The sequence below is a fragment of the Populus alba genome, chromosome 2, assembly GCF_005239225.2.
Source record: "Populus alba chromosome 2, ASM523922v2, whole genome shotgun sequence".
Classification (NCBI taxonomy): Eukaryota; Viridiplantae; Streptophyta; class Magnoliopsida; order Malpighiales; family Salicaceae; genus Populus; species Populus alba.
The window spans coordinates 12218972-12246775 of record NC_133285.1 but is presented as its reverse complement, the minus strand read 5'-3'; the positions used below and the strand labels follow the sequence as shown (position 1 = coordinate 12246775).

At 31.6% G+C, this 27804-nt stretch overlaps 2 protein-coding genes across 3 annotated transcripts; one reads left to right on the top strand and one right to left on the bottom strand.

Annotated features, from left to right (window-relative positions):
- Positions 1-2247: 2247 nt before the first annotated feature.
- On the bottom strand, positions 2248-6817 carry LOC118046912 (uncharacterized). 2 transcript variants are annotated; one of them, XM_035056004.2, is made up of 10 exons: positions 6568-6817; positions 6301-6409; positions 6035-6200; positions 5539-5611; positions 5360-5451; positions 5164-5235; positions 4532-4804; positions 4105-4331; positions 2796-3017; positions 2248-2461 (listed from the first exon to the last, which is right to left on the bottom strand). In XM_035056004.2, exons 1-10 carry the CDS (start codon positions 6660-6662, stop codon positions 2351-2353), a joined length of 1440 nt encoding a protein of 479 aa, XP_034911895.1. In that variant the 5' UTR covers positions 6663-6817; the 3' UTR covers positions 2248-2350. The 2 variants fall into 2 exon arrangements, with proteins under 2 accessions (XP_034911895.1, XP_034911897.1); XM_035056006.2 differs by having other exon boundaries at positions 5539-5596.
- A 10194-nt stretch (positions 6818-17011) lies between these two features.
- LOC118046917 (BRCT domain-containing protein At4g02110) lies at positions 17012-23339 on the top strand. The gene is made up of 10 exons (XM_035056014.2): positions 17012-17312; positions 17402-17491; positions 17582-17686; positions 17807-17908; positions 17987-18071; positions 18815-18881; positions 19001-19045; positions 19715-21808; positions 22061-22277; positions 22459-23339. The coding sequence occupies exons 1-10, from the start codon at positions 17229-17231 to the stop codon at positions 23011-23013; spliced, it is 3444 nt and encodes a 1147-aa protein (XP_034911905.1). The 5' UTR covers positions 17012-17228; the 3' UTR covers positions 23014-23339.
- The last annotated feature ends 4465 nt before the right edge of the window (positions 23340-27804 follow it).

Sequence of the window (27804 nt, the reverse complement as noted above, 5' to 3'; positions counted from 1 at the left end):
AAAAGAGGAATGGGTGTTAAATAATTGCATATTCATCCGAATAGCATTAACAACTCTTTCACAAATTTGTATTTCTCAATAAAACGCATCCATTCTATTAAATCACTCTGAAGCCAAACAAAAAAAGCAATGAATCACTCTGCTCCATTATATCATCATCCGGAGTGTGATTCTAATTTCTCTATCATTTCATTTCAAACAATGTCAGTTTGCTTGCTACTAAAATCAATTTTTCAGAAGAGTACATGATGATCTCATTAAAAAATCTGTTTTTATTTGTCCTTTATTTTTTACTGGGAATGTCAACTTCCCGGTTTAATTTTTAATTAAAATTTTTAATTTTTTTTTCTATCATATATATATATATATAGAACAAACTTTATAGAGTGGGGGGCTAGATATCGTTTACAATGAAATTATCCCTTACCTTTCGGTTTAAAACAAAGAAAGCCATGGCGTTTGGAGCATATTAGTCTTTTCAATGGCCTTTTGATCATTAAAAAATATATTTATTTATTTATTTTTTAAAAAAATTAAACTGTAAAATTACTAATTTGCCTCCATGGTTAAAAAATATTAGGCATGTGATTGAGGGTATGTTTGTCTTTTTACATATTACAATATAGTAAAAAGATGTATTTACCGTTAAAATGGACAAAAATAAGACATGCATCTAAGGGGTATTATTGTCCTTTCACATAGGTTTTAATGTGATTTTCAGAAGCATGAGGGATGTTTTTGTATTTTTACATTGGGTAATTAACATTTTAATTGAAAAAGTTGTATGCATATAGGTGGCGTCCACACCTATTGGATTATGCATGAGACGCTATCCAGTAGCCAAACCTGCACTTCCACCGTGTCCTTGGAGACGCCATCATTTCCTCTTCATATTGATGTGGCACAGGCAGTAAATGATAGCTAGTTTGTCATTTCCCCCACTTATTTTCTCTATTTTCTAGAGAGGGTATATTTTTTTTTTTCAATTTCAATTTTTATTTTTTTTTTATTTCCACCCTTGGCCTTTTATAAAAAAAAATTTATATTTTTCAATTTAGTCCTTAAGTTAAAATCCATCATGTATTATTTTTTACAACACAATCTTTATTCTTTTTGATTTATGAATTTTTTTTTTGTATTTTTGTTAAAGTTTTATTGGCTTTCAATTTCATCTTTCAATCAAAGTTTATGTTGTTTTATTTTGTATAATTTAGCCATTATTCTTTTGAATTTTTTTTTTCTTTTGTTAAAGTTTTTTTTCTTTTCAATTTAACCCTCAAATTGAATTTTTTATGCCCTTTAATTAATTTATTTTTTATTTTAATTCTTATTCTTTTTATTACATTTTTTTTTTTATCCTTGTGTGAATTTTTTTTTTCGATTTCATCTTTCAACACTTAATTTGTTAAGAATTGGGCTTCACTGTTTTTTTATTTGTGGTGTTTCCAATCTAATGACATGGATAGTGGGTTTGAAAAGTTATTACGGTTCATCATTTTTATCTTTTTTTGCTCATTTTCTTTTATAATCTTATTATTCTATATTATTTTTAAAAATAAATATATGTTTTTGTAATTATCTTTAATTTTTTTATTAGTTTATCTCAATCTCATGACTTAAATTTAAAATAATTATTTAAAAATAAGGTTTTGCAAACCTTTTTCTTAATGGAGATTTTAAAAAAATTTATTTTATTTGCATTTAATTCTTTAAAATTTTGTTTTTATATAATTAAACTTTATTTTCTTTTAAAAAAAATATTTATTTTGAAATAATATTTCTAACATGTTCAATCTTGCATAATTTTTTTTTGTTTCATTTTATTTTATTTAATCAATTTTATGTGTTTTTAGTTTTTATATCTTTTATTGATTTTAATAAACAAATTCAATAAATACAACCAGATAAGCATCTCATTTTACAGAATCAAATGTCTTATTTGCATCTATCTCTGAATTTTTTTAATTTTTCTTTTAATTATTGTTATCTATTTTTTTTAAAAAAATTTACATAAATAATTATCAGTTTATTTAATTAAATGTTTCAAAAACCTATTTATTCTTTGAATTTTTTATGTAAAAAAATATATCAAAATAACTTTTATATATATATATATATATATTTTTTTTTTTTAAATAAAATTTACAAATCGTATTGAAACACAAGTTAAATAGCTAGTGTGAATATATATACAAAGACTGGCAGACATTTTGGACTGTAAAATTGAAGCATCGACACGTACTGGCCCGGACACCCCGGGTTAAAAAAAAAAAAAAACTATACTCCACCCAGTGTTTTAAAAAAAATACTATAGCCGCAAGCAAAAACTCGGAAGTTAGTGTCCTAACTATTAAGGGAGCTTTATTCTTCCCTGAGGCCACCCCAATCCAGCGTTGCCCATGTTTCCGACTGCTTTTATCGGTTCAACCAAGCCCTTTGTGGTGTTGCCTAAACCCTCTCCCTGCACAATTTATAAAAAGGAAATGGTAGCTCAAGGAAACCATATAATGGCTCTAAGTTTAACCTTGGCCATCAGATATATGAGGCCAATTTCGTCTGAACAATTCATGATCAAATGAGATGATTTACTGAATTGGAAACTTCTCCATGAAAAGGATATTTACTACTTTTGAAAGGTCGATACAGTCTCATAAATGACTACCGACAATTTAAGTTTCAAGGGTTTTTTTTTTTTTTTTTTTTTTTTTTATGCTTAGTGAATTAAATTCTTTGTTTCAAAGATAGCCTAAACAAATTGTGGCTAAGTTATCCAATGTTTGTGGGAGATGACATACCTCCTTCCAGCCCATGTTTTCAAGAATTTTCCTGGCATAACTACCAGCTCCAAATGACATGCTCAAGGCTTCAGCAGCAGCTTCCTCTGTAGAAGTAGAAACTGGAGATGAAGAGCCACCAACATCACCAAATAAAGAACTCTTTTGTCCAGGGCCCACACCAAAACCACCATGCAAGTTTCTTCTCTCAGCAGCTCTATCCCTGTATGCGTGGCTTGCTTGCTGAGAATGCAACAAAAGGCATATCACAAGTTAAAGAAGCAAGAAGCATGATAAAGCCACCAAATTGATTATATACAGAAAAAAAAATGGTTGTACATGATTTAGACAAACTTTAAAGCAATATATATACTGAAATGTGTCAACTTCCTCTTTTTTTTTTTTTTTTTTTGGACAGGGCAGTGTCATTTTCTCACAAACAGATGCACCATCCAGCATGAAAAGCAAGAAAATTATACATTGGCAAGATTTCAACCGTTCTAGGTACAGGTTAACAGACCAAAGGACCAAAATCTACCATATGAAGGCTGACAGGGTCGACCAAATGTTGAAGTTTTGCACTAAAGCATAATACTTCCAGTAACATATTAGAGACCAAAATTGCCAAATTCAAGCTGATTCATGGCAGACAAAATTTGGTGACATGTTGTTCAAAAATAATAAAATATTAGACCTGGCAAGGTCTCTATAACCATCCGTGCCAGTAAGTTACAGTATAACTAAGATTCTAGCATTCTAAGTCAACTAACAAGGAGAAATATGGCCAATGTGAAAGGAAATTTGATCAATGACCTATGCCCAAGATATGGCCTAAACAGGGCAATCAAAAAATACAATATCCTAACAATCATCTGGAAGCACAAGCATATGAAAGGCCTTTATTTGAAAAAAAAAAAAATAATGCATGGAACAACTAATATGTTAATCTATCAGCAGTGAGGTGTTATGGTTATCTGTAAGCATCTAGCTGTTAGCAGGTCTACAGGTGTCATGGTATTACCCAGAATCATCCTTTGCTAAATGGCAATAGCTATTGGATGCAATTAAGTCTCTCAAGGACCGCTCTGGGTATTATTGCAGATATTCTTGGTGAATTGGGAATACACAAGACTATATTGGGATTAATCTCTACTTGTAATGGAAAAGGGCCTTCAAAATATACTATTATATTTATTTATTTATTTATTTTAAGGTGATTCTCCTTAAATTGAAATGGCTTTATCCACCAGTTATTCTATGTTGTGTTATTTTTTAAAATTGGTTCAAGTTATTTGATATTGATTTCAAGTTTCTCTGTTGCAGAAGTTACCATTTTGGATGCAGAGAGTTGATTGGATAACACAGTCGTGCACTTGCTATCAGCATCTCCATCAGCTGATCTTGATTCACCTTTTCCACAGGATTTTATTAGGGGGCTATCTTGCATGGTAATTGATAATTCAGGGAAATCCCAGCCTTTTGTTGGGTTGGAAGAATCATAAGTTGACATGGAAGCCAAATATCTTGTGCTAGGACTATGCAACTTATAAACTTGTCCTGAAGAGAAATTTAAACAGCTTCATAAATTTGCAACCTTTCATAGTAAATGCACCACATCATACAGTGTTTCAATTTCTAGATATTAACATTACTTTCAACTTCCCCTGCAACCAAAATTAGAAAGTGAACTAACATCAAAGTGGCACAGAAAACACAAAAACTGTTATGTTATCTACTAAACGAGGCAAAATCCGAACCTGTTCTAACTCGTACCAGGTCAAGGTGTACTTCACATATTGGAGCAGTTCTAAAGCGACTACAGCTAGAAGGCATAGAAGGATGAGACTTTGCAGATCGCTTCACCAGCTGCCCAGCCAACCTAGCCTCCTGACCTTTTCCTACCTTTCGAGAACCCCTGACCATTTCCCAGTCCCATAAATCGACGGCATGAAAATCTGGCACTGGCTCTTCCCTGGAATGAACTACTTGACCGTACTGAGCTCGCCAGTTTTCTTCATCCCTTGAGGCATCTGTATAAGGGAAACAAGGGCCATAAGATCAAAGTAGAAAACAGGGTCTGCTTCAACCAAAGCCTGTAATTGCGGGACCACAATAAGAAAATTGAACCCTGAGGATCTCTATAGTTCGCACTTTCATGTATTGCTTTTGAGGGGGGAAACATGCGGTTCATGATGGTATCCTAATAGTACTTGTTAAATGTATCTATTTACCATTTCTGTAAACTGACCTGGAAGCAGTTTTGAATCCAAGCATAAAAAAGCAATTAAACAGAAACCAAAAGGAGAAAGATCGAAAAAAACAGAACACGAACAACTTTTATGTCTAAGCAGTCAATGACAGGCAATAATTTCAGCTATGACACTTTTACCTGGATCAGCTAAGCCATGGTGGCCTTCTGTGATTGGATCACCTTCTTCTGGCTTGCAATTATCATTATTGACTGCAAATCATCCAGGTAGGACCATTTAAATTATTGCCAAAGCACAGCAAACTGACACGCAAAATCTTCCATGCTTTTTTTTTTCAAAATACTTTGTGACAGTCAGATGAAGAAGCTGTCTCACCATCCATTTTCAAAGCTATCACAGGATCATCAGAGGCATCAATTGCTCGGTTAGAACCAGACAAATAAATGTTGATAAGTGTTTCTTCCAACCTGGATCATGTAAGTACCATTGTTAGAAGGTGCATAGTAACTTGAAAATCAGGTGCATAGCGTAAGGTCTTGTATTCCAGAACATACCACTCCGATGGTGCAGGCAGATTTTCAGGTTCTTGAATGCTGCTGCACTCAGTGTATCCTGTAGATAAGAGACCTGGTGAATTGAGAAAAATGAAAAATAATAACTCACTGCAGACTGCACTGAAGAAACAGGAATGACAAATAAGTTAAATGGGAAGAAGGTTGAACCAGACTTATCAACCACATCATCGAAGTTTTGCAGAGAGATGTTCAATGTCTCATCAGATAAAACATAAAAATTATTTATACACATAATGAGGAAAACATGACACGGGCCAAGCAAAGAAAGTTTAACTCCTATTTACAAATTAACACACACTCTCTCCCATTAATCATCTATCCATCAAACAAAGTCAGCTGCAAGCCAATACATCTATGCAGGATGCAACAAGCATTTTATAATCCTGTCATCTAGCAATACTGGGTAAAAGCTAAGTAGCAATCTTGTCAATAACTCATTTCTTCAATAAAAACAGCACCATCCCGAGTGGCTCACCTAGATTGCTTTCATCGACAACAACTCCACGATGTTGGAAAGATTCAGAATCATTTGCTGGTGGAAATGAATAGAGATTTTCATAAACATTGCCTTCAACATGCGTAAACGACTCATCTTGAAGGGGATTATCAACAAAAGTTTCCCTTTCACATTCATTATTAACCTGAAAGCAAAATGTCATAGCCAAAACACGAGAAATAATAATCGAGAAAACAGAATCCTTGGCATTGAAAACAACCAACTGAACCACGAAAAATTGCTACCTTGTCACTACATTCTAAAAGCACATAACTTCCATTCTCGAACTTGTAATAAAGCCCATCTCTACTGCTGTAGAACCAGCCAGCACTTGGGTCATGGTAAAATCCACTACTGCATCAATTTAAGACAAAAAGAAACAAAAGGTTATCATATTTATACCGAAGACAACGTTGTCAGCAACAAAAACCCAGAACCAAAAGTGGAAGAATTCCCAGATAAAATTATGCATTAATTAGATTACGTGAGAGATCAAGAATTGATAAAGCAACCTAGCATGGAAATAGAGTTGAGTGGTTTGATCCCAATCAAAAGCGAAATCGTCTCTTTGTGTCTCTTGAGAATCTGGTTCCGTGTCTCCAGCCATTTCTTCGTCGGGAGTTGAGTTGGGCACCGCACCTTCCGCTATTTCTTCGTCGGAGTGTCTCTACCTATCTTACATTGAAGCCCATCGTAATATAAATTACCATCTGTACAACAAGTTGTCCCTTCCGAATCTCAGCCCAGCCACGGTCGTGTTTGGGTACAGTGGAGGATACTTTTAAATTAAAAAATGCATATAATATTTTTTATATATTTTATATTTCAAGATAAATCTAAAACTTTTTCAGATAAAAAATATTTATCAAAACATTAAAAAAATAAAATTATGTAATAAATAACAAGTGGGTCTTTTTTTTTTTTCTATTTATAATTTGTTTGCAAACTCAAGCATAGTTATTAAACTTAATCCGGGGTTGACCCGGATCAACCTAAAAAGATAAAAAAAATTTTAAGTTTTAACATTTCATATGAAAAAATTAAGAAAAAATTCATTTGAAAATATAGGCTATTCATGTTGTAAATAATAAAGTTTAAAAGAATATTTTTTTTAAAAAAAAATTATCTTACATTGAAAAAATACTATGTTATTTATTTAAGTTGAAATATTTAAACAAAAAAAGTTTTTTTATCTCACATTTAAAAAAACCTAACTTTTTTATTGTGAACATAGAGTATATATATGAAATGACTTCAAGTTTCACATTGAAAAATAACTTTTTTTTTTTAGAATATAAAATATATATACTAAAGGGTTTCAAATCCTATATTAAAAAAACATAACTTTTTATCTTCTGAACATAAAGTATATATATGAAAGGACTTTAAATCTCATATTGGAAAAAATAACTTTTTTTTTTGAAAACAATAAATATATATATATTAAAGGGATTTAAATTTCACATTGAAAATATATTATGTTATCATTTTAAGTTGAAGTATTTAAATCAAAATTTTTTTTTATCCCACATTGAAAAAATATAATTTTTTTCTTGTGAACATAGAGTATATATATGAAAGAGCTTTAAATCCCACATATTGAAAAAAATAACTTTTTTCTTGGGAATATATAATATATATACTAAAATGTTTCAAATCCTATATTGAAAAAATATAATTTTTTTTTCTTGTGAACATAGAGTATATATACGAAAGGGTTTCAAATCCTACATTGAAAAAATAAATTTTTTTCTTGGGAACATAAAGTATATATACTAAAGGGTTTTAAATCCCACATTGAAAAAATAAAAATATTTTTCAGTATTTATTAATCTAAAGTATTAATAACCAACTAAAAAAATATGAAAAAAAAGGTATAAGAGAAAAACCACATTCGAAAAAAAAAACCCTGGGTCTCGTCCGAGTTCGCTTGGGTCATGGGTAGACTAGGATTTGCCGGGTTGTTGCGCTAACCGATCTTTTAACAAACCCGGACCGGTCTAGGTACCAGATCAACAAAGTCCCGAGTCGACTCGTCATGCTGTGTTTAATAACTGTGATCTTGAGATGAAATTTGTCCTTTACAAAAATATTTCTTTGGAGAACTGGAAAGAATGCTACTAGAAGAGTGCTTTTTAAAAAAATATATATATATATATTGGATTGTTTTTTTTTAATTAAAATTTAGCATAATGTTGGCTATGTGTCAACACGACTATTGGCGGACACCTTTTTTGTTTTTGTCAAAGTAGAAAAAAATAGGTATAAGGAAAGTATTTCACACCAATAAAAAAAATATAAAACAACATATCTTATCTTAATAAAAAAAAAATTTATTATCAACAACAAAAAATCATAATCAAGAAACTTTATTTGGCTTGGGTTTCAAATTGAACCGAGCCTGATCTAATAATGTCTTTGCAAAAATATTTTTTAAAAAAAACCTCGATTGATCTCAAAAAGGCTCAAATGAATCCAAACATTCACACAAATCTTACATAGTTTATGTTTGGATTTGGGTTGAGTCATTTGAATTGTCATGAAATTCAGATATAAGCTTGTGAGATCAATAAGATTTGTGTGAATGTTTAGCATTGTTCGGTTTTGAGTTGATGAATTATAATTTGTCCTAAATTGATATCGTTGTTGAAAAAGCCTTGACAAAAATATTTTTATTTGTGTTTTTCCAAACATGGTCTTCGTCCTATTCTTAATAAATTTTTAATTGTTGAAAGATCATTTTGCAATTAATTTTGAATTCCTCAAATTTTTCTACCCTTATATATTTAATATTTGGAATTATGACTTACATGTAAGGTGCTTATTCGATATTAAATGAATCGGTTCCCTTCCATAAAAACAACAACAACAAAATCTTTCTTTTAAAAATACTATTTTTATTTTTAATTGGATATGACCTAAAACCTTAAAAATTATTGGAGGATTATTTCAAAATCTAAAATATTATGGAATCTATTTTTAAAACAATATTTCATGGATTTTACAACAAGTTTATAAAATTCAAAAGGATTTTGATCAATATTTCAATAACCCTAAAAATTTTAATTACTGAAAACTAATGGTCAATATTTTGGTTTATATATATGACCTATAAATAGGATGATATTTAAATATTAGGAGTTAACTAGAAAAATCTCAAAAATATTTTGGATACTCATCAATTTTAATTAGGAGTATTTTTCACCATAATACACGAGTTGTGAAAAATGCTTTCGCCTTTCAAGATGGGTGAACCCTGTGAGGGAACTTATATTGATTTTTCCCACAATAATTTATTTGGGTATACGAGCTCATAATAAATTCAAGATAGTAGACTATTTATAAGCATAAACCTTTATTTTAAGTCGTAGACAGACCATCGATTAAGAACTCATTAATACATTTAAGTCACTTATAAACCATATAATATAGGTAACCTCAGGTAAGATGCATTAGAAATGATAATACATTCCATAGTCACAACAAATCTCTTACCTTAGAATTTCATATAAGACCAGTCCATTTGGGTCTCTTAATGACCTTGAACTAAACAATTAAGTGGCAGGTGGTGACTCTTCAATTTCGATGTCTCGCCATGCAGCATGCATACGTGCGACATTGACAATTAAGTATCATGAGCAAAAACAAAGTTTGAGAATATTTTTTGCTACAATTAAAGGTTAAATTGAAGAGAAAATTGAGAAATGAGGTTTAATTTGATTTAATTTGACTAATATTAAAAACAATTCAAAGTTGAAGGATGCTTTTGAAATAAATAGTCAATTTAAAAATCAATATAGAGATTAATTAAAGAAGAAGATAAAAATTCGGAGTTCTTAATAAAAAAAAATACATAATTTATAAACCAATGGTGAATTTGCAACAAATGATTAAATATGAAGAAATAAATTGATTCAAATAGGATTTGGGACACAACCAAGAACAAAAATGAGATTCAAGAATTTTAGAAAAACCAAATACTAAATTGAAATTAGAATGATCAATTAATTCAATATAGAGTTTAAATTGAAAGAAATTTCAAATTTAAACATCTTAATTAAAGGAAATTGAAAAATTCAAAACCTAATGACTATAACGAAAAGGAAAAAAAAAATATTTCAAGGACCAATTATCTATTTATATAATTTTATTTTGGTTCTATTTGTTTCAATCCAGTCCATTCAGTCCAAACTATCCCAATTAAGTTCAATTGAATTAAATTAATTTAATTTAGCCAATTTAATTCATGATTTCAGTCCAATTGTTTTCAATTAACTCAATTTCGTCCAACCATTAAATCTGCCTAATATTTCATTTTGATTTCAAGGATTGAGCAAATCATGTTATATTCTCATTAGCCTCAATCTCTTCCGATTCCAGATTTTAGTGACCTAAAATACAGTAAACCAAACCTAAATTTCTCCAATCAAACCCTAAAATCTTGTCTTCAATTGATTTTTCCATAAAAATATCAACTCTATCTTTCCATTTTAGAAGAACCAACTAGAACTAATAAAAAAAGGAGGAGCTAGAGAAAAATTCATAGTACAAACTCTCATCTCCCCAACAAACAAAACAAATTCTTAACCTCATCCCACAACAAAACATAATCTGCCTAGACTAACATACAATGGACCAACCTTTCAATCATCAGGACAAAACTAACATTAGATTCTTCACTCCTAGAAAAAACACATTTTGTCCAAAACACTTTCCACCAAACTATTTTCAATCTCCATCAAAACCATCATAAAAATTTTTTCACCCGATCAATTTTCCCTACTAAAAACCAAGCATAACATTGAGGTAGAACCAATAGAGGCACGTGGAGAGAATTATCACAACCAAGAATCAGAGTCTCTCATCAAACCATCACCTAAAAATAAGTCAAATGAGTTCTTCCACACCAACCTCTTTCTCACAACAACCAATAACTTAGCCACTAACCATAGTTATCTTTTATCCCAAACCAAAAACCTCTCCCTCTCTCGTCAACTTTGCTAGAGATAGCCATATCACTATCAAAATTAGACAGCCCATCAACATATCTACCTTCCCCCCAATCGACCTAAACTGGACATAATTAGCCCATCCTCGTTTAACCCAAAGCTTTTGACCAAAATGTCATCACGAGAACTACATCACCTTTCAACTATATGTTAGACACCAATCACCAATCTCTTCCCTATAGCCACCATAATTGTTAAACAATAGGAAGGGAAAAACAATCATAGTAGAGAGAGAAATAAAAAGGATAAAAGATTTTTGGTTGGATTTTGTGTTTCAAGTTGTTGGTGATTTCACTGTTGATATTGAAGTAATAAGCAAAGAAAGGAAATTCAGATCCACAAAGTATCACCCATTTAGTGGCAGCGATGCATGAACCTATACACCAATAATGGTGGTGGTGTATGGCTGAAACACACCGCCACTTTTCTTACACCTCCATATCAATTCTAATCATCTTCTTGTTTGATTTTAATACTTCTGATATATTCTCAATGTTTTTAAAGGTCCATTTTAAGTTTTTTTTTTTTGTTGATTTTTAATGTGTTATGATTATAGTTGAATTATGATAACTGTGTAAATGTGTGAGGGTGTGTGAGTGAATTTAATAAAGGAGATTAACGTGTGTGTGTCTTGTATTTTTTCTAACATGTGTTAGATAAATGATTAAACAAAAATGATAAAAAAAAATTTATTTATTTGTTTTGATTTGCATCACGACTAAGCTTAAAAAAAAGGCATAAAAAAATATTTCTCTTTTGCATAACTTAGTATTTGTTTTTAATATCATGTTTAGTAAAAAAAAAAAAAAAATAACCATTTTGAATGAATTAGCATTGTTAAAAATTTTATTATTTTTGCATTTATTTTTAGGCTTAATAACAAGTTTATCAAATCTATTAAAAGCATTATCCAAATAAATTGTCACATTGGGCCTATATATATATATATATATATATATATATAATAAACAATGATAAGAATTCTTAACATATAAAATAATCTAAACAAAAAGCTAAAGTTTATTTTTGCCACTCATGTAGATTCAAAAGCCATTTCTTATCATCCATATGGATCTAATACCCATCATTTTCGCAACCTTGATGAAATCTCTTTTTTGAGGGATAAACATCATTTTTAAACGTCTCTTTTTTCAAAAAGGATTGATGTCTAGATTTTAAAATCAAATATGGGTTATGCCAATTTTTAACGATTTTGATGAAATTTGTTTTAAGACTTAAAATCAACATCTTTGATAAGTCTTTTATTTTTAGGTACTGGTGTCACTTTCAATGTGTTTAAAGACCGATGACAATTGAAAAAAAAAACAAATTTAAGAGAAAACATATAATAAAAGTAACATTTCATAAAAAAAAAAAGAAGATGTTTTAAGCATAACTAACCTTTTACCCGAGTCTCTGGAACCAATACTTATCTTTAGATCCCTGGTTTTCTCTAATTACTAGGTGGCGACTTCATTTTTTTTACGATACATTTAGTCCCTGTTGTGATATCCATTGAGGTGTGACAAATGGGATATATTATAATGGGTAACGAGGGTGATCAAAGCTAAAACTTATCATCTTTAGGACCTTAAGGCAGAAAGTCTCCCACATGCATAGCATTCAGATTATCTAAATATATATCATTAGTGGATTGGATATTTTCGATACTTATATATACCTATGAATAAAAAATATTAAAATTTTCTCTATAAATGGTCAGTTTTTATTTGTTGCTATCTAAGAATAATATTCTTGAAATGATATTCATACAATATTTACCATGTCATTTCCTATACATGATTCTCTAACCACAGGCAAAAGAACTCATCTACCTAGGTATAATGTGATATTTATCGAAGTACAGAGACAACTTAGCCAACATAAAAGTTGTTATCTATCCAGGCAAAAGCAACATCCAACCTTAGTTCAATGATGTCTTCAAAAAATTATAAAAGGTTATCTTGGCTAAACAAAATGACAAACACATACTTGGATTTAAAAAAAAAAATTGTAAATATCATACAAACACAAAAGGCCCAAACATAATTTTATTCGGGTATTGCAAATATCATGTTCCCTTTCGAATTTACATGCTAAACACTTAAAAATTTATAGGTATGGATTTTTTTTTCATCTTTTGACATACATGTTTTTAGGTAAGGGGACTTTAAGTCCCTCAATAGATGACACGTAGGCTTTGGATCCCGAATAGAAAGATATAAAATATAAACATTACAAGATTTAGAAAAAAAAAATCATTCAATAAAAGAAAATCCAAAAATAAGTTTAAATAAATTCATACAATAAAAGCATATATTGAGAAAAGATTCATCACACATGTAGAAAAAAAAAAACTCATTGGTTCAAGGTTAAAGTTTAACAAAAAAATGAAAAAAAAATGTGTATACTTTTTATTCTAGGAAGCCTTTTCAGTTGGCTTTCTCACCAATTTTGAAGTTGGGAATATGAAGGAGTCCTTTTTTTTCTTCCTCTCACGCTTCTTAGCTATAAGTCTTGTAATTCTTAAAGAGAACCATAGTAGCCCATCCATTTGAGGGTAACTAACTTGTATAAATATTATAATGGAAATATAAACTTTGTATAAATTAGGAACTTATATCCATATTTGAACATATAAAATGGCAAAATTATCTTCACCCCCCTACTTGATCCCTGTTGAGTTATCTACTAATCCTTTCTACTTAGAAAGGAATCATAGCCATATATCCTTTCTATAACCAAACATTAATATCTATTACAAGTTATATTATGGCTATGCTAGGGTAAATATTTTCTAACTGGTCATTGGATTGTCTAATAATCCTAAGAAGAGCTTTAGTTTATATAGGAGGTTCCCTAGCCTCAAATTCAACACTTTCTAGGGCCTTACCACATGGGGTAGTCCTAACCTAGACTCATAAACTTCCCTAAAAAAATATGTAATACATAAGTTTTTTAAAAGTTACAAGAAAAATGACTAATCTAAAAACAAGTTTATTTACTATAATTAAAATCCCCTAAATACTGGTTTTAGAACTTGAAATTACACCTAAAATCCATACCAAGTGAAAAGAGAATGAGTTTTCGGAGTGATTTTGTACGATTTGGTATATGTTCTTGTAACTTATAGTAGCAGTTTCTTTTAACTAAAATTGTTTAGTCTAAAAAAGCGAGAAAGAGCAAAATTATAGCAATTTTGATTTTCCAAAAAGTGACAAAGTAAAAGCAATAACATACCTTATATACGCCTTTATACAATAAATGATCGTTTATTATCTTTAGTCATGTGTCCCACTTACTTGACATCTATTTATCACTTACAAATTTTAAAATTCAAAAGTTATAAACCCTTCGCCTCTTTATTACACATCCTCATGATGGCTTTCAAGATTCTCTCGTATAATTTTATCATAATGATTCATAGGAAAATAAAGCAACATGAAAAATGCTTGTGTTTAGAATTAGTCCTAATATAAGTATTTGTGTTCGAAAACACAAAGACCTAGGAAATTTGCTAGTATATATAGGACTTATGCCTATAGCATAGGGCAAAAGTGCAAGGTACAAAACATAGCCTAAGCCCAAAGGCATTGGACATGGGGTATATGTCAAGCCTAAAAAATGATGGGTTAGAACGTATACATAGGGTCCCCAAGCCTGAACATGATGCATCTCCAAGTTAGGCTTGATCACACCATCTAGCCTAACATAATATTGAACTCATAATGATGACACGAGCTCCATAGGTGTACAAGACCCCCAATTGACCCTGTTAGCCTAAAAAAACCTTGGTAACTATATCATAGGCTTGGGTTCCCTCTTAGCCTATAAAACCACTCATATGAACATATATACCTTAACCTTAAGCACATTCATTTTTTTTAGTGTGTTAATATCATTCTATCACAACAATACTCATTCAAGTGATATTAATCATGTTGGACTTGTTTTAAACTTAGTGAATGACTTACGTGACAAGATCTAGGAGATTAAGGGATATATGAGATAGCGAAGCTATTTGATTTTGCTTAGTGTTTTTGAGATATATGTTTTACAAAGAAAAAAGAGGAAAAGGTCACGATCTTGTTGTGCTTTGCAAAGCTATTAAAACTAGCCCAACTTATAACACCAACTTAGTTAAAGATTTAGGTCATGAGTTGAATAAGATGGTTAACTTAAGTTTAGATTGCTTTAATAATTAATGATGTGAAATTTATTTATGGGTGCCGCTATTAGCACACTATAATTGCTAATGACATCCTTTCCAAGTTGCAAAATAACAATAATGCCCTTCCTTATACTCAAAGTCTGTTTGTTTTGTATAAAATATTTGACATGTCAAATATTTTTTTAATAATGGTGGTGGAGGAAGAGGTTGTGGTGAGATGACGACAGTTGTGACAAGATGATCATGATAGTGTTGAAAGAGGAGGTGGTGGTGAAGGATGATATAATAATTGAAATAATTGATTGATATTATAAATTGATTGTTGTTTATAAAATATTTTATGAAATTTTATAAGTGAAAAGATTTTATAACAAATAAATTAAACTTAAAGATTGACCATAAAATATTTTTTATCTACCAATTTTTTATAAAATATTTTATAAAAAATAAACACAAAAAATATATATTTTTTAAAAAATATCTTCTAAACAAACACAAAAAGAATCCAAAAAATAGTTTCCTATAAATTATCCTACTCAAGACAAACGGGCCTTGAAATGTAAATACCACTTCCTACCTAGGCATAAAAGCGCTTTAGCATTGGATCACAAACCATTTGTTAATCTTAATGTTTTATTTATTTAATCCAATATCCACATTTTATAGCAAACGTCTTAGCTTATATTTGATGAAATATACATTTTTTTTAGAATGAAGTTTATATTATTCATTTAAAGTGAAATACATAAAAATATTATACTATAAACAGGGGCATTTTCAAATAACAATTAAAAAAATTTATCTTTCCTCTCAATTATTTATTTTATAATATTTATGCTTCAAATGGAAATAAAAAATAGAAATAAATTCTTTGCAGAAATGCTTGTACACCTGGTCGAAAAAATGGATGTGGTAATATTAATAATAAATAAATAAATTGAGTATCAAATTAAACAAAAATTTTATGATTAGTGGATATAAAATTAAATAAATAAACGAACTTGTGTTATAGTGGTGGAGTGGTTCCTGTTATCATCTTCGAAGATAAGGGATTTGAATGTTGTAATTAATTAATATCAAATATTAGATTATTGATGAGAGGGTAATATTTATATTTCAAATAATTTATTTTATTACCTTGAAAATTAAAAAGGCAAAGAGAATTCAATGTTTTCAAAATAATATTACAGGTTATATATAACAAATAAAACGTCAAGTTATGTTTAGTATTATAGTATCTTTTAATTTTCTTTAAATTATATAAAAAATTATTTAGTTAATTAAATAATTTATATTTTTTGTATCAAGCTTTATGTATAATTGCGTATTTTTATAAAAATTATAATAACTTTTTTTTTATTAAGTTAACTCTTCTTTTTATTTATTTTATATACAATAATATTAATTTTTTTTTCACTGGACAGAAAGGAGTTCAATTAAAATTAAGCCAAAAATAAAGAAATAAAGTAAAATAATAAAAATTTAGGAGTGTGGTTATAATTATTTTTTTTACTTAAAAATAAATTAAAATAAAATTTTATTATTTTTAAAAAAATTATTTTTAATATTAGTATATATAAAAAAATTAATTTAAAATTAAAAAAATAAAAGTTTTTTTTTTTTTTTAAAAAAACATAAAAATAAAGTCGAAGGACGGCGAGTTCAGCTTCTACGGGGTTCCAATCTCGGCCAGGTCGTCGAAACCACTCGCGCACACGTGTCCTATTACGTGGAGGCACCAACAATTTTTCTTTCTCCCGCCAGGGCACAAAAATGAAACCTACAATTCCCTCCCTCAATAATATTTCTCTCCTTCTTCCTCCACAAGCTTTGCCTACAATTGATGCAGTAGAGAAGCCTCTCTCCATCTCCATTTTATCTTCTTCTCCTTTTCTTTTGACTCGAGAGTCACTTCCCAGTCTTATAACATACTATTCCCTTCTCTCTTCTTATATAATAAATTCTTTAATTTTTTTTTTTAAAATCCGGTTCAATGCTGGAAAAAGATTCTCATTCCAAAACGTTTCTCGGCGTCCGTTTCGTTCTCTTTGGTTTCGATCCCCTCAGCGAGACCGAGGTTCTTCCACCCCTGCCGTAAATCATTGTTATTGATTGAAAGGAAGAAGATGTAATAGACTGATTTTTATTTTTTGAACTGTGGTGCAGGTTAAATCAAAGCTTATCAATGGCGGCGGCGTTGATGCTGTTCAGTATAGTGAGAACTGCACTCACGTCATTGTCGATAAGATTGTTTACGTGAGTAATTAATTATTATTCACACTTTTAATGCTCAATAAAAAAAATTGTAATTTAGCCATCTATTTATTTTTAAATATGTATTTTTAGGATGATGCTGTATGTGTTGGTGCAAGAAATGATGGAAAGACGGTTGTGAGGGGATTGTGGGTTGATCATAGTTTTGGTATTGGGATGCCTGTTGATGCCACTTCTGTGAGTTTTATTTTTTATTTTTTAATATCTATATTTTTATTTTTAATGCTGTTACTTTTTTCATTTGTTCTTTCACATATAAAATTGCTCGATGTTTATGATTTAGTTTTTGTACAATAGATAATGTATCGACCGCTTAGAGATTTGAATGGAATTCCTCGTGCCAAGAATTTAACAATGTGCTTGACTGGGTACCAACGCCAAGATCGAGATGACATTATGGTAAATGTTGCTCGTTTTGTTAGCTTTCATGAGCATCTGGGAATGAAATCTTTATGGGTTTTCTATTTTCTTTCACAGACCATGGTTGGCTTGATGGGGGCACATTTTTCTAAGCCATTGGTGGCTAACAGAGTTACTCATCTCATCTGCTACAAATTTGAAGGTGTGGTTTTGATTTTCACATACTGAACACCATTCTTAATGAATGCATAAATGCAGTTCCTCTTTTCCTTGTATTAATATGATTTATTTGATACCAAAAGCATACTAAGCTTGCTGTAGTCGCTGCATAATATATAGCGTGTTTTAGTTGCTGTTAGTTGGGTAATATGTTTCAAAGGCACGATAGTTTTGGAATGAGGCTTAGTTGAGTGGAATATGCAGTCATCCGTGGACTGCTCAGCTATGCATGTTATCATCTTCCTATAGCATATGGAAGATATTAACTCTAGAAAGGTACATTAGATGGAAAAAACATTGAACCAAACAAGAGGAGATATTTTTGCTTATGAATATTTGGTTAAACCTATCTTTATAGGGTTTTTCTCTTTAATACATTATGGATATTGTGCTCCTTTGATGATTTTGAAATCCTACTCATACATTAGGGTTATCATTGATTATTGTTCTGCTTTAAGTTCATAAACTTGTTTTTTTTTTTTGGTGATACTTAATCTACAGAAGAAGTTTTTTGCAAAGAGAGTTACTTTCATTTTTCTTGAACAGTAGACAGTAGCCCTCTTCTTCTTCTTCTTATAATGCTTTTATTTGCACGAACGTCATAATTGCACTGTTACTTGCTGCTATTTTATCATTTGATCCTATGGAACTTTTCTTACTTCACTCTGGTACAATGCGAGTGCTCAACTTGACTAGATGTTAATTAGAGATTTTCACTTTGTCTAGGTGAGAAGTATGAGCTTGCCAATAAAATGAAGATAAAGCTTGTTAATCATCGTTGGTTGGAAGATTGGTGAGTCATCTTCTTCTTTTTTTTCCTGATTGGTAGACCACTGAGTTGGTACCTTTTGCTCTGTTACACATTGAAATACATGAGCATTCTCACATTTTGAATGTATCCTTCTGCTGCAGCTTAAGAAATTGGGAGCTTCTTCCAGAAGATAATTATAGCAAGAGGTGAGGCATTTTAACTTCTGGGTTTAGTAGCATTCAACATGATAAATTTGACACCACTTCTTAACAACAACCTGTGCATAACGAGAGAAGAAACTTGTATTATTTTAGCCCACCTTATGTGTTTGAACTCCAGTAAGGAATGACCTGAATGATAAATTGAGATTGTTTTAGGTGTTTTTGTTTCTTTCATTTGGATATTTCTTCACTTCAGAATAATGAGTAGAAAGAGAGGTCATGATTCTTTGTTTCCTTTCACGGACCACTTGAGCTTTGTGTGCATCCTCCATCCCAAGATGTTGAGTTTGGAGTGGGTTATCACATACAAGTACATGTCCCTTGTTTACTATATTATTACTGAATGGATGGTCATTCTTCGGCTGAGATCTGTGACTAATTATATGTTTGCACAAAATAAGCATCTCAATGAGTTGCATTGGTAAACAAGTATATGTTATCTTTTCTTATCCAAATAAAAGACAAACACACACACACTAGGCAGCTGAGGTTTTCTAACCTCTGATTGTTCGCTCAACTATTTTTTCATATACAGACTTGGATCTAGTGAAGATGCTAAAATATATGCTTAACTTTGACTATTTTTTCATACACGGACACTTGAATCTAGTGATGATGCTAAAATATGTGCTTAACTTTGCTCTATTTGAACAGTGGCTATGAGTTGGAGATGCTGGAAGCTGAAGCAAAAGACTCTGAGGATGAAGCTGAGGGTACCAGTGTGAAGCAACCAAGTTGTGAAAATGTGAATAAGAGTCCTCAGAATTTAAAAGCTGGAACATCCAAGTCTTGTGAAATGCCCAAAACTGGGGAAGTGCTGAAAGTATCACATAACTTGAGTGAGCCTGAAGGTCTATCAAGGGTGCCTGGCCATTTGGACGTTTGTGGCTTCAAGGGTGCCTCTTCCAATGACCCACCTGATCCAAAAGAGAGGACTCCTATTTCTACAAGGACAAGCAATGACTTCGAATTTATTTCTAGAATTGTTGAAAGGCCTTCTCATTCTGATGCTAAGTATAATGCTACAATAATTTACACAAGGAGAACTCCACGAAGGTCCCCATCATCAATTTCCCCTGGAAACTCAGGCAACACTAGAGGCTCTCCTAAAGTTCTCTTAAGTGAATCCGTCAACAAGTCTTCTGCCAAAGTTCTGAATCCATCAGTTACAAACGCAGATCAAGGTTCTGAACCAACACATTTGGTGGATGGTCCATCTAGGATTAATAACCATTCTCCTCTTGGCAATACTGGTCGCTCTGTGCATGATAAGAGTAGTATGAATGCTGTGCTAAACTCACATGCCAATTCTTCAACAGCCAAGTCATCAAATTTTAGTAGAAACATGTTCACAGAAGATAACGCTTTCCTTGCAAATATGGTCTTGGAAACTGGTGAAAATGAGAATGCAAATAAGAAGACACCACAACCATCCTCCAGGGACTTGAGAGAGAACAACTTGGTCCTCAGGTCTGATAGTGGAGGTTTTGTTGTTGAAAGATATGAACAGATGGTTGCAGAAGCAGGGGAGCCACAAAATCAGCAGCAAGATGGAGGTGGTCAATTTTCACTTAAAAAGGAATTAGAGATAGATAAATCTGACATGCTTTCTGATTTGCATGTGCTTCGGGCAGGAAAAGATGACTTCATTACAAAGCCAGTTAGGAAGAAGATGATTGCCAAAAAGACTTTAGGTTCTAGATCAAAATTGAAAAGCAATGAGAGCCAGAAGGGTTCCATAAACTTAAATGCAACTGCTGCTCAAAATGATCCTACAGTTACTATGGCTGAGGTGAAAGAGAGAGAAGAGGATGGGAATTTCTCTGATGCCACTGAGCTTGAGACATCCCTGGCAACTATCAATGTTGCAGTAACAGAGAAGATGGAGACAGAAAGTGCTACAAAGCTGGGGAATAATATTGAGGATAAGATTGGTTTCATGGATGATGAGACTGAGGCTCCAGAGGAGAAAAATGACTCTGAAAACTTTCTTGAAGAAGAGCAGGCTGACATGATTGATTTGCCACATAAAGCAGATACTAAGATAGAAATGAAATTAGAAGCAGATAATTCTGCAGCTTACATGCACAATGGTCCGGTAGAAGGGAAAAATCCAGTTGAAATACAAAAGAGGGATGGATCAATCTTGACAGAAGATTTTGTAAAAGGAAAAGGAAGGAAGCAGCCTTCAGATAAGACCAATACCACGACTGCTACTTCGATTGTTAGAAAAGAAGAGTCTAAGAAAGTTCTAAATATGGAAGAGAATCTTAATGGCAAGAACATTGAGGAGAATGCTGCAGAAAAGGAAAGCACTGAGCCACATCGTGCAGGTCAAGGTAAAAGCAGAATTATATCTAGGAAAAAGTCCAAGAACTCTGTGGATGCTGAGAAGGAGAATAAGCCTGCTGTTGATGGAGATCAATATGCAAGTCTGGATGACAAGCGTGTTAGTGAAACAGCTGCTAAATCCAATAAAGCATCGGTGAAGTTTAATGAAAAGGTTAGTGAAAGTAATCTTGGTTCTACAACAGGAAGAGAGGTTACAAAGCAAGTGAAAGCCGAACCCCTATGGTTTATATTGAGTGGGCATAGACTGCAAAGGAAGGAGCACCAGAAAGTTATTAAGAGTTTGAAAGGAAAACTCTGCAGAGATTCTCATCAATGGTCATACCAGGCAACACACTACATAGCTCCAGGCCCCATTCGCAGGACAGAAAAGTTTTTTGCTGCTGCAGCATCTGGAAGGTACAGTACATTGTGCATTAACCTCTGAAGTTCGAATACAGATATTTAAAAAACCTCATTTAAAATTCTTGTCTGTGACAGCTCAATGTGGTCCATTATTCAGTTTACTGTTGTAAACTATGTGTTCCTCTTTTCTCTGCTGAGAAATTTTTTATTTTGTTCCTTTTTTGTGGTCAAGATTGGAAAATTGTTGGAATGAGTTACGGTATGGACCATCTATAATTGTAACTGATAGATATCTGTTTATTGCAGGTGGATTCTTAAGACTGATTATTTAACTGCTTGTAGTCAGGCCGGGAGGTTCTTGGCAGAGGAATCTTATGAATGGCACAAGAATGGCCTTAGCGAAGATGGAACAATTAACTTAGAGGCTCCAAGGAAGTGGCGGCTGTTGAGGGAGAGAACAGGTCATGGAGCCTTCTATGGGATGCGTATTATCATTTATGGAGAATGCATGACACCACCTTTGGTATGTTTTCTTCACAGATATGTTTACCTGCGACCTTTTCCTTGGTTGAGTTATAACGTGTTGCATAAGCTTTCTCAGGGTTTCAGTTTTCCTGATAATGATGGTGTATAGATTTTAGCTGATCAATTATCTTATGTGCATGATCTGATACACCGTCCGCATCTTACTGTTCAACAAACAGGATACTCTGAAACGTGTAGTGAAGGCAGGGGACGGTATTATCTTAGCAACTTCTCCTCCTTACACCCGTTTTCTTACATCTGGAGTTGACTTTGCTATCATCAGTCCTGGCATAACACGAGCAGATGTGTGGGTCCAAGAGTTCTTAAAACATAAGATACCCTGCATCGTTGCTGATTACTTGGTGGAGTATGTCTGCAAGCCTGGGAATTCTCTTGAGAGACATGTACTGTACAATACCAATGATTTGGCAGAGAAGTCATTTTCCAATCTTTTGAGCAAGGTGAAAGTGATTCCTGAGGACTTGACAACATCAAAGGATTGTGACAGTGGTAATGATATAGCCTGTGAAGTTTGTTTTTCTTGCGATAGAGGGGAAGATATGCTGATATGCGGTGATGAATGTGGCTCTGTTGGCTGTGGGGCTGGGATACATATAGATTGCTGCGATCCTCCTCTTGAAAGCATTCCAGAAGAGGATTGGTTTTGTCCAAAGTGTAGCGGAAGCAGGAGCACCAGCCCTAAGAAGAAAAGGATTAAAAAGGCACTTCATTAAAGGCTAATTGGTTTCTTATTTCTCTTGAAACCCTTTTAGCTTTCAATCAAAGATGCCCGTATTTAACACATTTTGCTGCGACCAAACATGTAGAATTTACTATACTTGATCTCATGTGTATGCCATAGATTTGTATAATAACCTTCCTAGTTAGCCACTGTGATTATAGGATGCATTCAGCTTGTGTTCAGGACATAATGTATTTATTTTCAGAAATTGATTCTTTGCATCTCGTAAGACATCTTCAATTTTATGTCTGTAAACTTATCTAATCCTATCTCTGATGTTTAGACATTATTCTTGATGCAAACAAATTTCATGAGTAATCCTGATGGTGGTTGGGATATATATACAGGACTGATCCTGTGATTGGTATAGGAGAAGGGGCAGAAATAGTGCAAACTGCACAGAAATATGCTTCATCTGCAATGAATGGACGCATTACTATGGTCTTGTATTTCCTCTTTCAAGGTATGCATTCTGATTAGCAACCATCCTTTTGGTTCCTTAGTCGAATCCGTTTGGATTGCTGGTGATGGCAAAAGGGTTTCTCCTGCTAGGTGATGAACTATCAGGGGTTACCTTGATATAAAAAATGAAAAGAAAAGAAAAAAAAAAACTGAGTAGTTGACTTTTTGTACGTGGCATCCATGATGTTGGGAACAGTCCTTTCTATTTATAACCTAAATCCATCCTAAAACTTGAAAATGAAACTTCAAAGCTTGATGTCCCAGATTTAGCTATCAACTTATTCCCAAGAGGTGACTTTGGTTATGCGCCCCCCAAAGCTTTGGAATTCTTCTTTTTTCTTCCTTTTCTTTTATCAAGGAATCGGATGCCATGCAGGTTGTTCTCGGATGCACAAAATCGGGGACATGGTCCTTTGAAAATAGTAAGAAAATAAAGTACCAAACAAAAGAGTTTTCTGCTTGGCTTCAAGCACACTCTATCTATGATCTGTAATAAAGGTGTTTTTACTGGTTTCATTACGTGTTAAGCTGTGGGTCTTTGAGACAACAACCTCAAATCATGATTAGACTCGAGTTTTCTTACCACTAATCAAGCTCTTAATGTCACAAAAGTCATACTAAAAAAAGAAAGAAAGAAAGAAAAAGTCACTACAAGTCTACAACAATATAATCAATCAAAAGATCTATCGTTTTCCCATCTATTTTTGCCTACAAGCCATAAAAATGAGTGCATAGATTGCTTCAACATCAAACAATCCACGCCATGTCCCGTTGCTCCATGTAATTAAAAAGGTTTGATGAGATATTTTACCCTCTTAATTATTGGGTTGTATCAAATAAGATCTAGACTATCCATTAATTGATTTGTTGTCTATTTAAACTATTATTTAATGAATAAATTAAGATATGCTGTCAAATTTAACCGATTGTTAAGCTTTGATCATTAATCTAAGAGCGTGTTTGGCAGTGTGGTAGCGGTTGCTTTTCAAATAATTTTTCGTGCTGAAATGCATGTCAATAATATTTTTTTTATTTTTTAAAAATTATTTTTGACATCAGTACATCAAAACCATCCAAAAAGTACAAACCGTATTAAATTTTAATAAATTTTTTTTTTTGAATTTTTTAAGAACGCGGTTTCAAACGCGTTCCTAAATGCTATCTAAATGTTATAAACGAAAGCAATTTTGAAGTAATTTAATTTCTTAAGAGATTAAAATAATTAAAAATATATATAAAAATATGAAACGATGCATCATTTAATATTGTCATTTCAATGAATGATTTATATGGAGAGAGACAACATCAATTCCAAAATTTTCTTTTTTATTTTTTATATATAGTATTTAAACTAACAACTGAAGTTCAACGAGAATATATCTTAATTTACTTAATAAATAATAATTTTAAAATAAAATAGACGACTAAATTAATAATTCAAAACTTATTTCTTCATAACCCTATTAGTTCAAGGGGTAAGATATGGCATTTAACCTAATAAAAAGTTATTCATGAGCTCACACTCATGAAATATGGATGCATTATTTTTATTAAGCTCGTTGTTGTTTGTTGAACTTGGGGTTCAAATACCATAAATATACCTAGTTGGTGTTAGTTTGGATAACCTAAAATATGTGTGTGTGTTGAGCTTTAGGACTTAGTTCTTTAAGTTTTTATTTGAAAGTGCAGTAATTGTTGGGTTTTTTTTCCAACCACAGGAGAAGAGTATTTAGTTACACAGAAAAACTTATGGTTTAAGAAGTAGACCCCACCAATAATTGAGATATAAACTTAGTTATCTTGAAACATCTTGGAGATGCTTTCTTTTATATCTTACCCTAGTTGTTTTTGTTACTTTGACAACATAAAAAGAGAGATTTTGACCATTGTAATTCGTCAGACTAAAATACCCTCTAATCTATTTGTTTTGTTAAAAGTTAATCCTACCTTTTTCTTCAAAAATCCAATGATAATTTGAAGACAAACATATCCTTTTAAGCAAGAATTAATTTATAGATTTTGGTAAATGCAATAGATTAAGATATTTGAAACATGAGTTTTGTTTATTTATGATGTTTTATTCTTGTTTTAATAACTGAAATCATCATTTTCTTCTCCTATCACTTCAAACTCAATGTAAAGATATGTTATATATTCTGGTTTTTCTAACATTTCCACTTATGAGGTTTTGTGTTTTATTCTGAAATTGCAGGGTATGTTAGTGGTAGGAATAAAAGTATCTCCAGTTCATTCTTTGTAGTAAAGGAAGAAGAAGAACAATCTAGAAATCCAATTTCTCATGTGGTGAATGTGTTGATTAACTGGTAATATATTTTTTATTTTTTAAAAAATCCTTAACTCATAGTAAAAATTTATGGATTATTTTCTTGGATCCAAGTAAGGCATCATAAACCTTCAGTGTTGAATTAGTTTTTAGATCTGAGTGACCCTGGTAGAATAGGTTTTTAAACTCGACCTATTGGTCGACCCAGACTAAGACCTGGGTCACAGGTTTTGACTAGGTTACCAAGTTATTCCGTGTCAATCCTAATTTTTTTATAAAGCAAAACAATGTTATTTTTGTTATAAAAAAAAAATAGTCAATGGGTTACAATTGGGTTAACCTAGGTTTTTTACTAGGTCACCCAAGTTTTTGCCTTTCTCTGTTTTTTTTAAGAGCTAGGTAGAGTTTTAAAATTATGCCAGGTAGTAAGACTTATTGATTGATATTGATGTCTATAATATTAATTCGTTAAAAGTATACTAGTTCCCATCAATTATTTAGAGGTCTAGGGATTTGATTAATTCAACTTTAACTTGAGAAAAAGTATCTTGACAGATTAAATTGCTTTTGGCGCATGCAATTTTTTATAGGAAAGAATCACTAATGAAGGCTCTAACTTTAATTTCCATCTTCTGAGCCATTTGCATTGATTTTATTTCTTATTTCTCCTAGCTAGCTGACTAGCATGCAATACTTAGACACTAATTATTAACTCTTAACACATTTATATTAATAAGGACAGATGTTGTGTTATGGTGTACACTGGGTTGGTCATTCCCATAATATATATTATTGTCAATATATACTCCAATTATTAACTCCAGGACTTTTTTGTATGTTTTCCTTACATCTTAACATATACAATTTTAGAAAAAAGTGATATGTCATTGGATGTTATGTGATAATTTTGGTTAAGTGATACCAAATTTTGTTTAAATGTCATAATTAAATATAATACTAATGTTTATGCTTGTGCATGCTGAACAAGGCTAGCACATCAAGCAATGGAAGGTCATCAAAGTCAAGACAAAACATCCTAGACAAAAGAAATGTTGTATACTTTTTATGACACACATATCATAACAGTTGATAATGGTATGAGACCAAATACATATTTTAATAAAAATGGATGGAAATATATGATGAATATATTCAAAGAAAAGACTTGCCATTCTTTCATCAAGTCATAATTTAAGAACAGATGGGATGGTATAAAAAAAATTAAAGGATTTGGAAAAAAAAAAAATTAGTTGCTGAAATTGGTGTTGGATGGAATAATGAAATTGGAATTATTTACGCATGCAATAAATGGTGGAAATTAAAAATCCAGGTTAGTTTTAAGAATTTTATGTTCTTAACTTTAAATTGTTGCTTTTAGCAGCTAAAAAATCGATTATATGTTATCTATTATATTGATTTTCTTTTAAGTAGGAAATTATAGGAGCTAAAAAGTTTAGGCATGTTGGTATTAAACCATCTAGTTATAGTAAATTTGATAAAATATTCAACAATATTGTGGCTGCTGAACAGCTTGTTTGGACTTCATTTAAAAGAGTTTTATTTGTTGATGGTGGTAGAGATGATGATGGTAGGGAATGTTATAGGTGATGATAATATGAATTTAGAGGAAGAAAATGGTAATTCAGAGAAGGATGTCACAACTAATTTTGTTAATGATGTTAGTAACATCATAAATTGAGTGAATGTGGAAACAGTAACACCCATAATAGTGAAAAAGAAAACAAAACATATTCCACAAAGAAAGGTGGGAGAAAAAGAAAGAAAAAGTTTTTAGAGTTTGAGCTTAGTTAGTTTATTGTTTTGGTTTACTATTAGATAGTGTCTCCATCAAGAGTGAATTATGCACCTCTACCAATAAAAATAAAAAAAAGTGTAGTATTACAGATGTGATGATTGAGCTTCATTCTATTGATAACATTGTTAAAGATGGTGACTTTTATTGTTATGCTTTGGATTTTTTACTTTCAAGAAGCAAGAGATAGATGTTGTTAACAATAAGAGACATTACTACAAAGC

What these genes read in the sequence shown, in the direction of transcription:
- LOC118046912 (XM_035056004.2), bottom strand. Translation starts at nt 6,662, where the DNA reads ATGGCTGGAGACACGGAACCAGATTCTCAAGAGACACAAAGAGACGAT. An exon ending in TGTCGATGAAAGCAATCTAG is followed by an intron (nt 5,612 to 6,034) that starts GTGAGCCACTCG and finishes TCAATTCACCAG; the next exon opens with GTCTCTTATCTACAGGATAC. An exon ending in CCATGGCTTAGCTGATCCAG is followed by an intron (nt 4,805 to 5,163) that starts GTAAAAGTGTCA and finishes TCCCTTATACAG; the next exon opens with ATGCCTCAAGGGATGAAGAA.
- LOC118046917 (XM_035056014.2), top strand. Translation starts at nt 17,229, where the DNA reads ATGCTGGAAAAAGATTCTCATTCCAAAACGTTTCTCGGCGTCCGTTTC. An exon ending in AAGATCGAGATGACATTATG is followed by an intron (nt 17,909 to 17,986) that starts GTAAATGTTGCT and finishes TTTCTTTCACAG; the next exon opens with ACCATGGTTGGCTTGATGGG. An exon ending in CATCTGCTACAAATTTGAAG is followed by an intron (nt 18,072 to 18,814) that starts GTGTGGTTTTGA and finishes CACTTTGTCTAG; the next exon opens with GTGAGAAGTATGAGCTTGCC.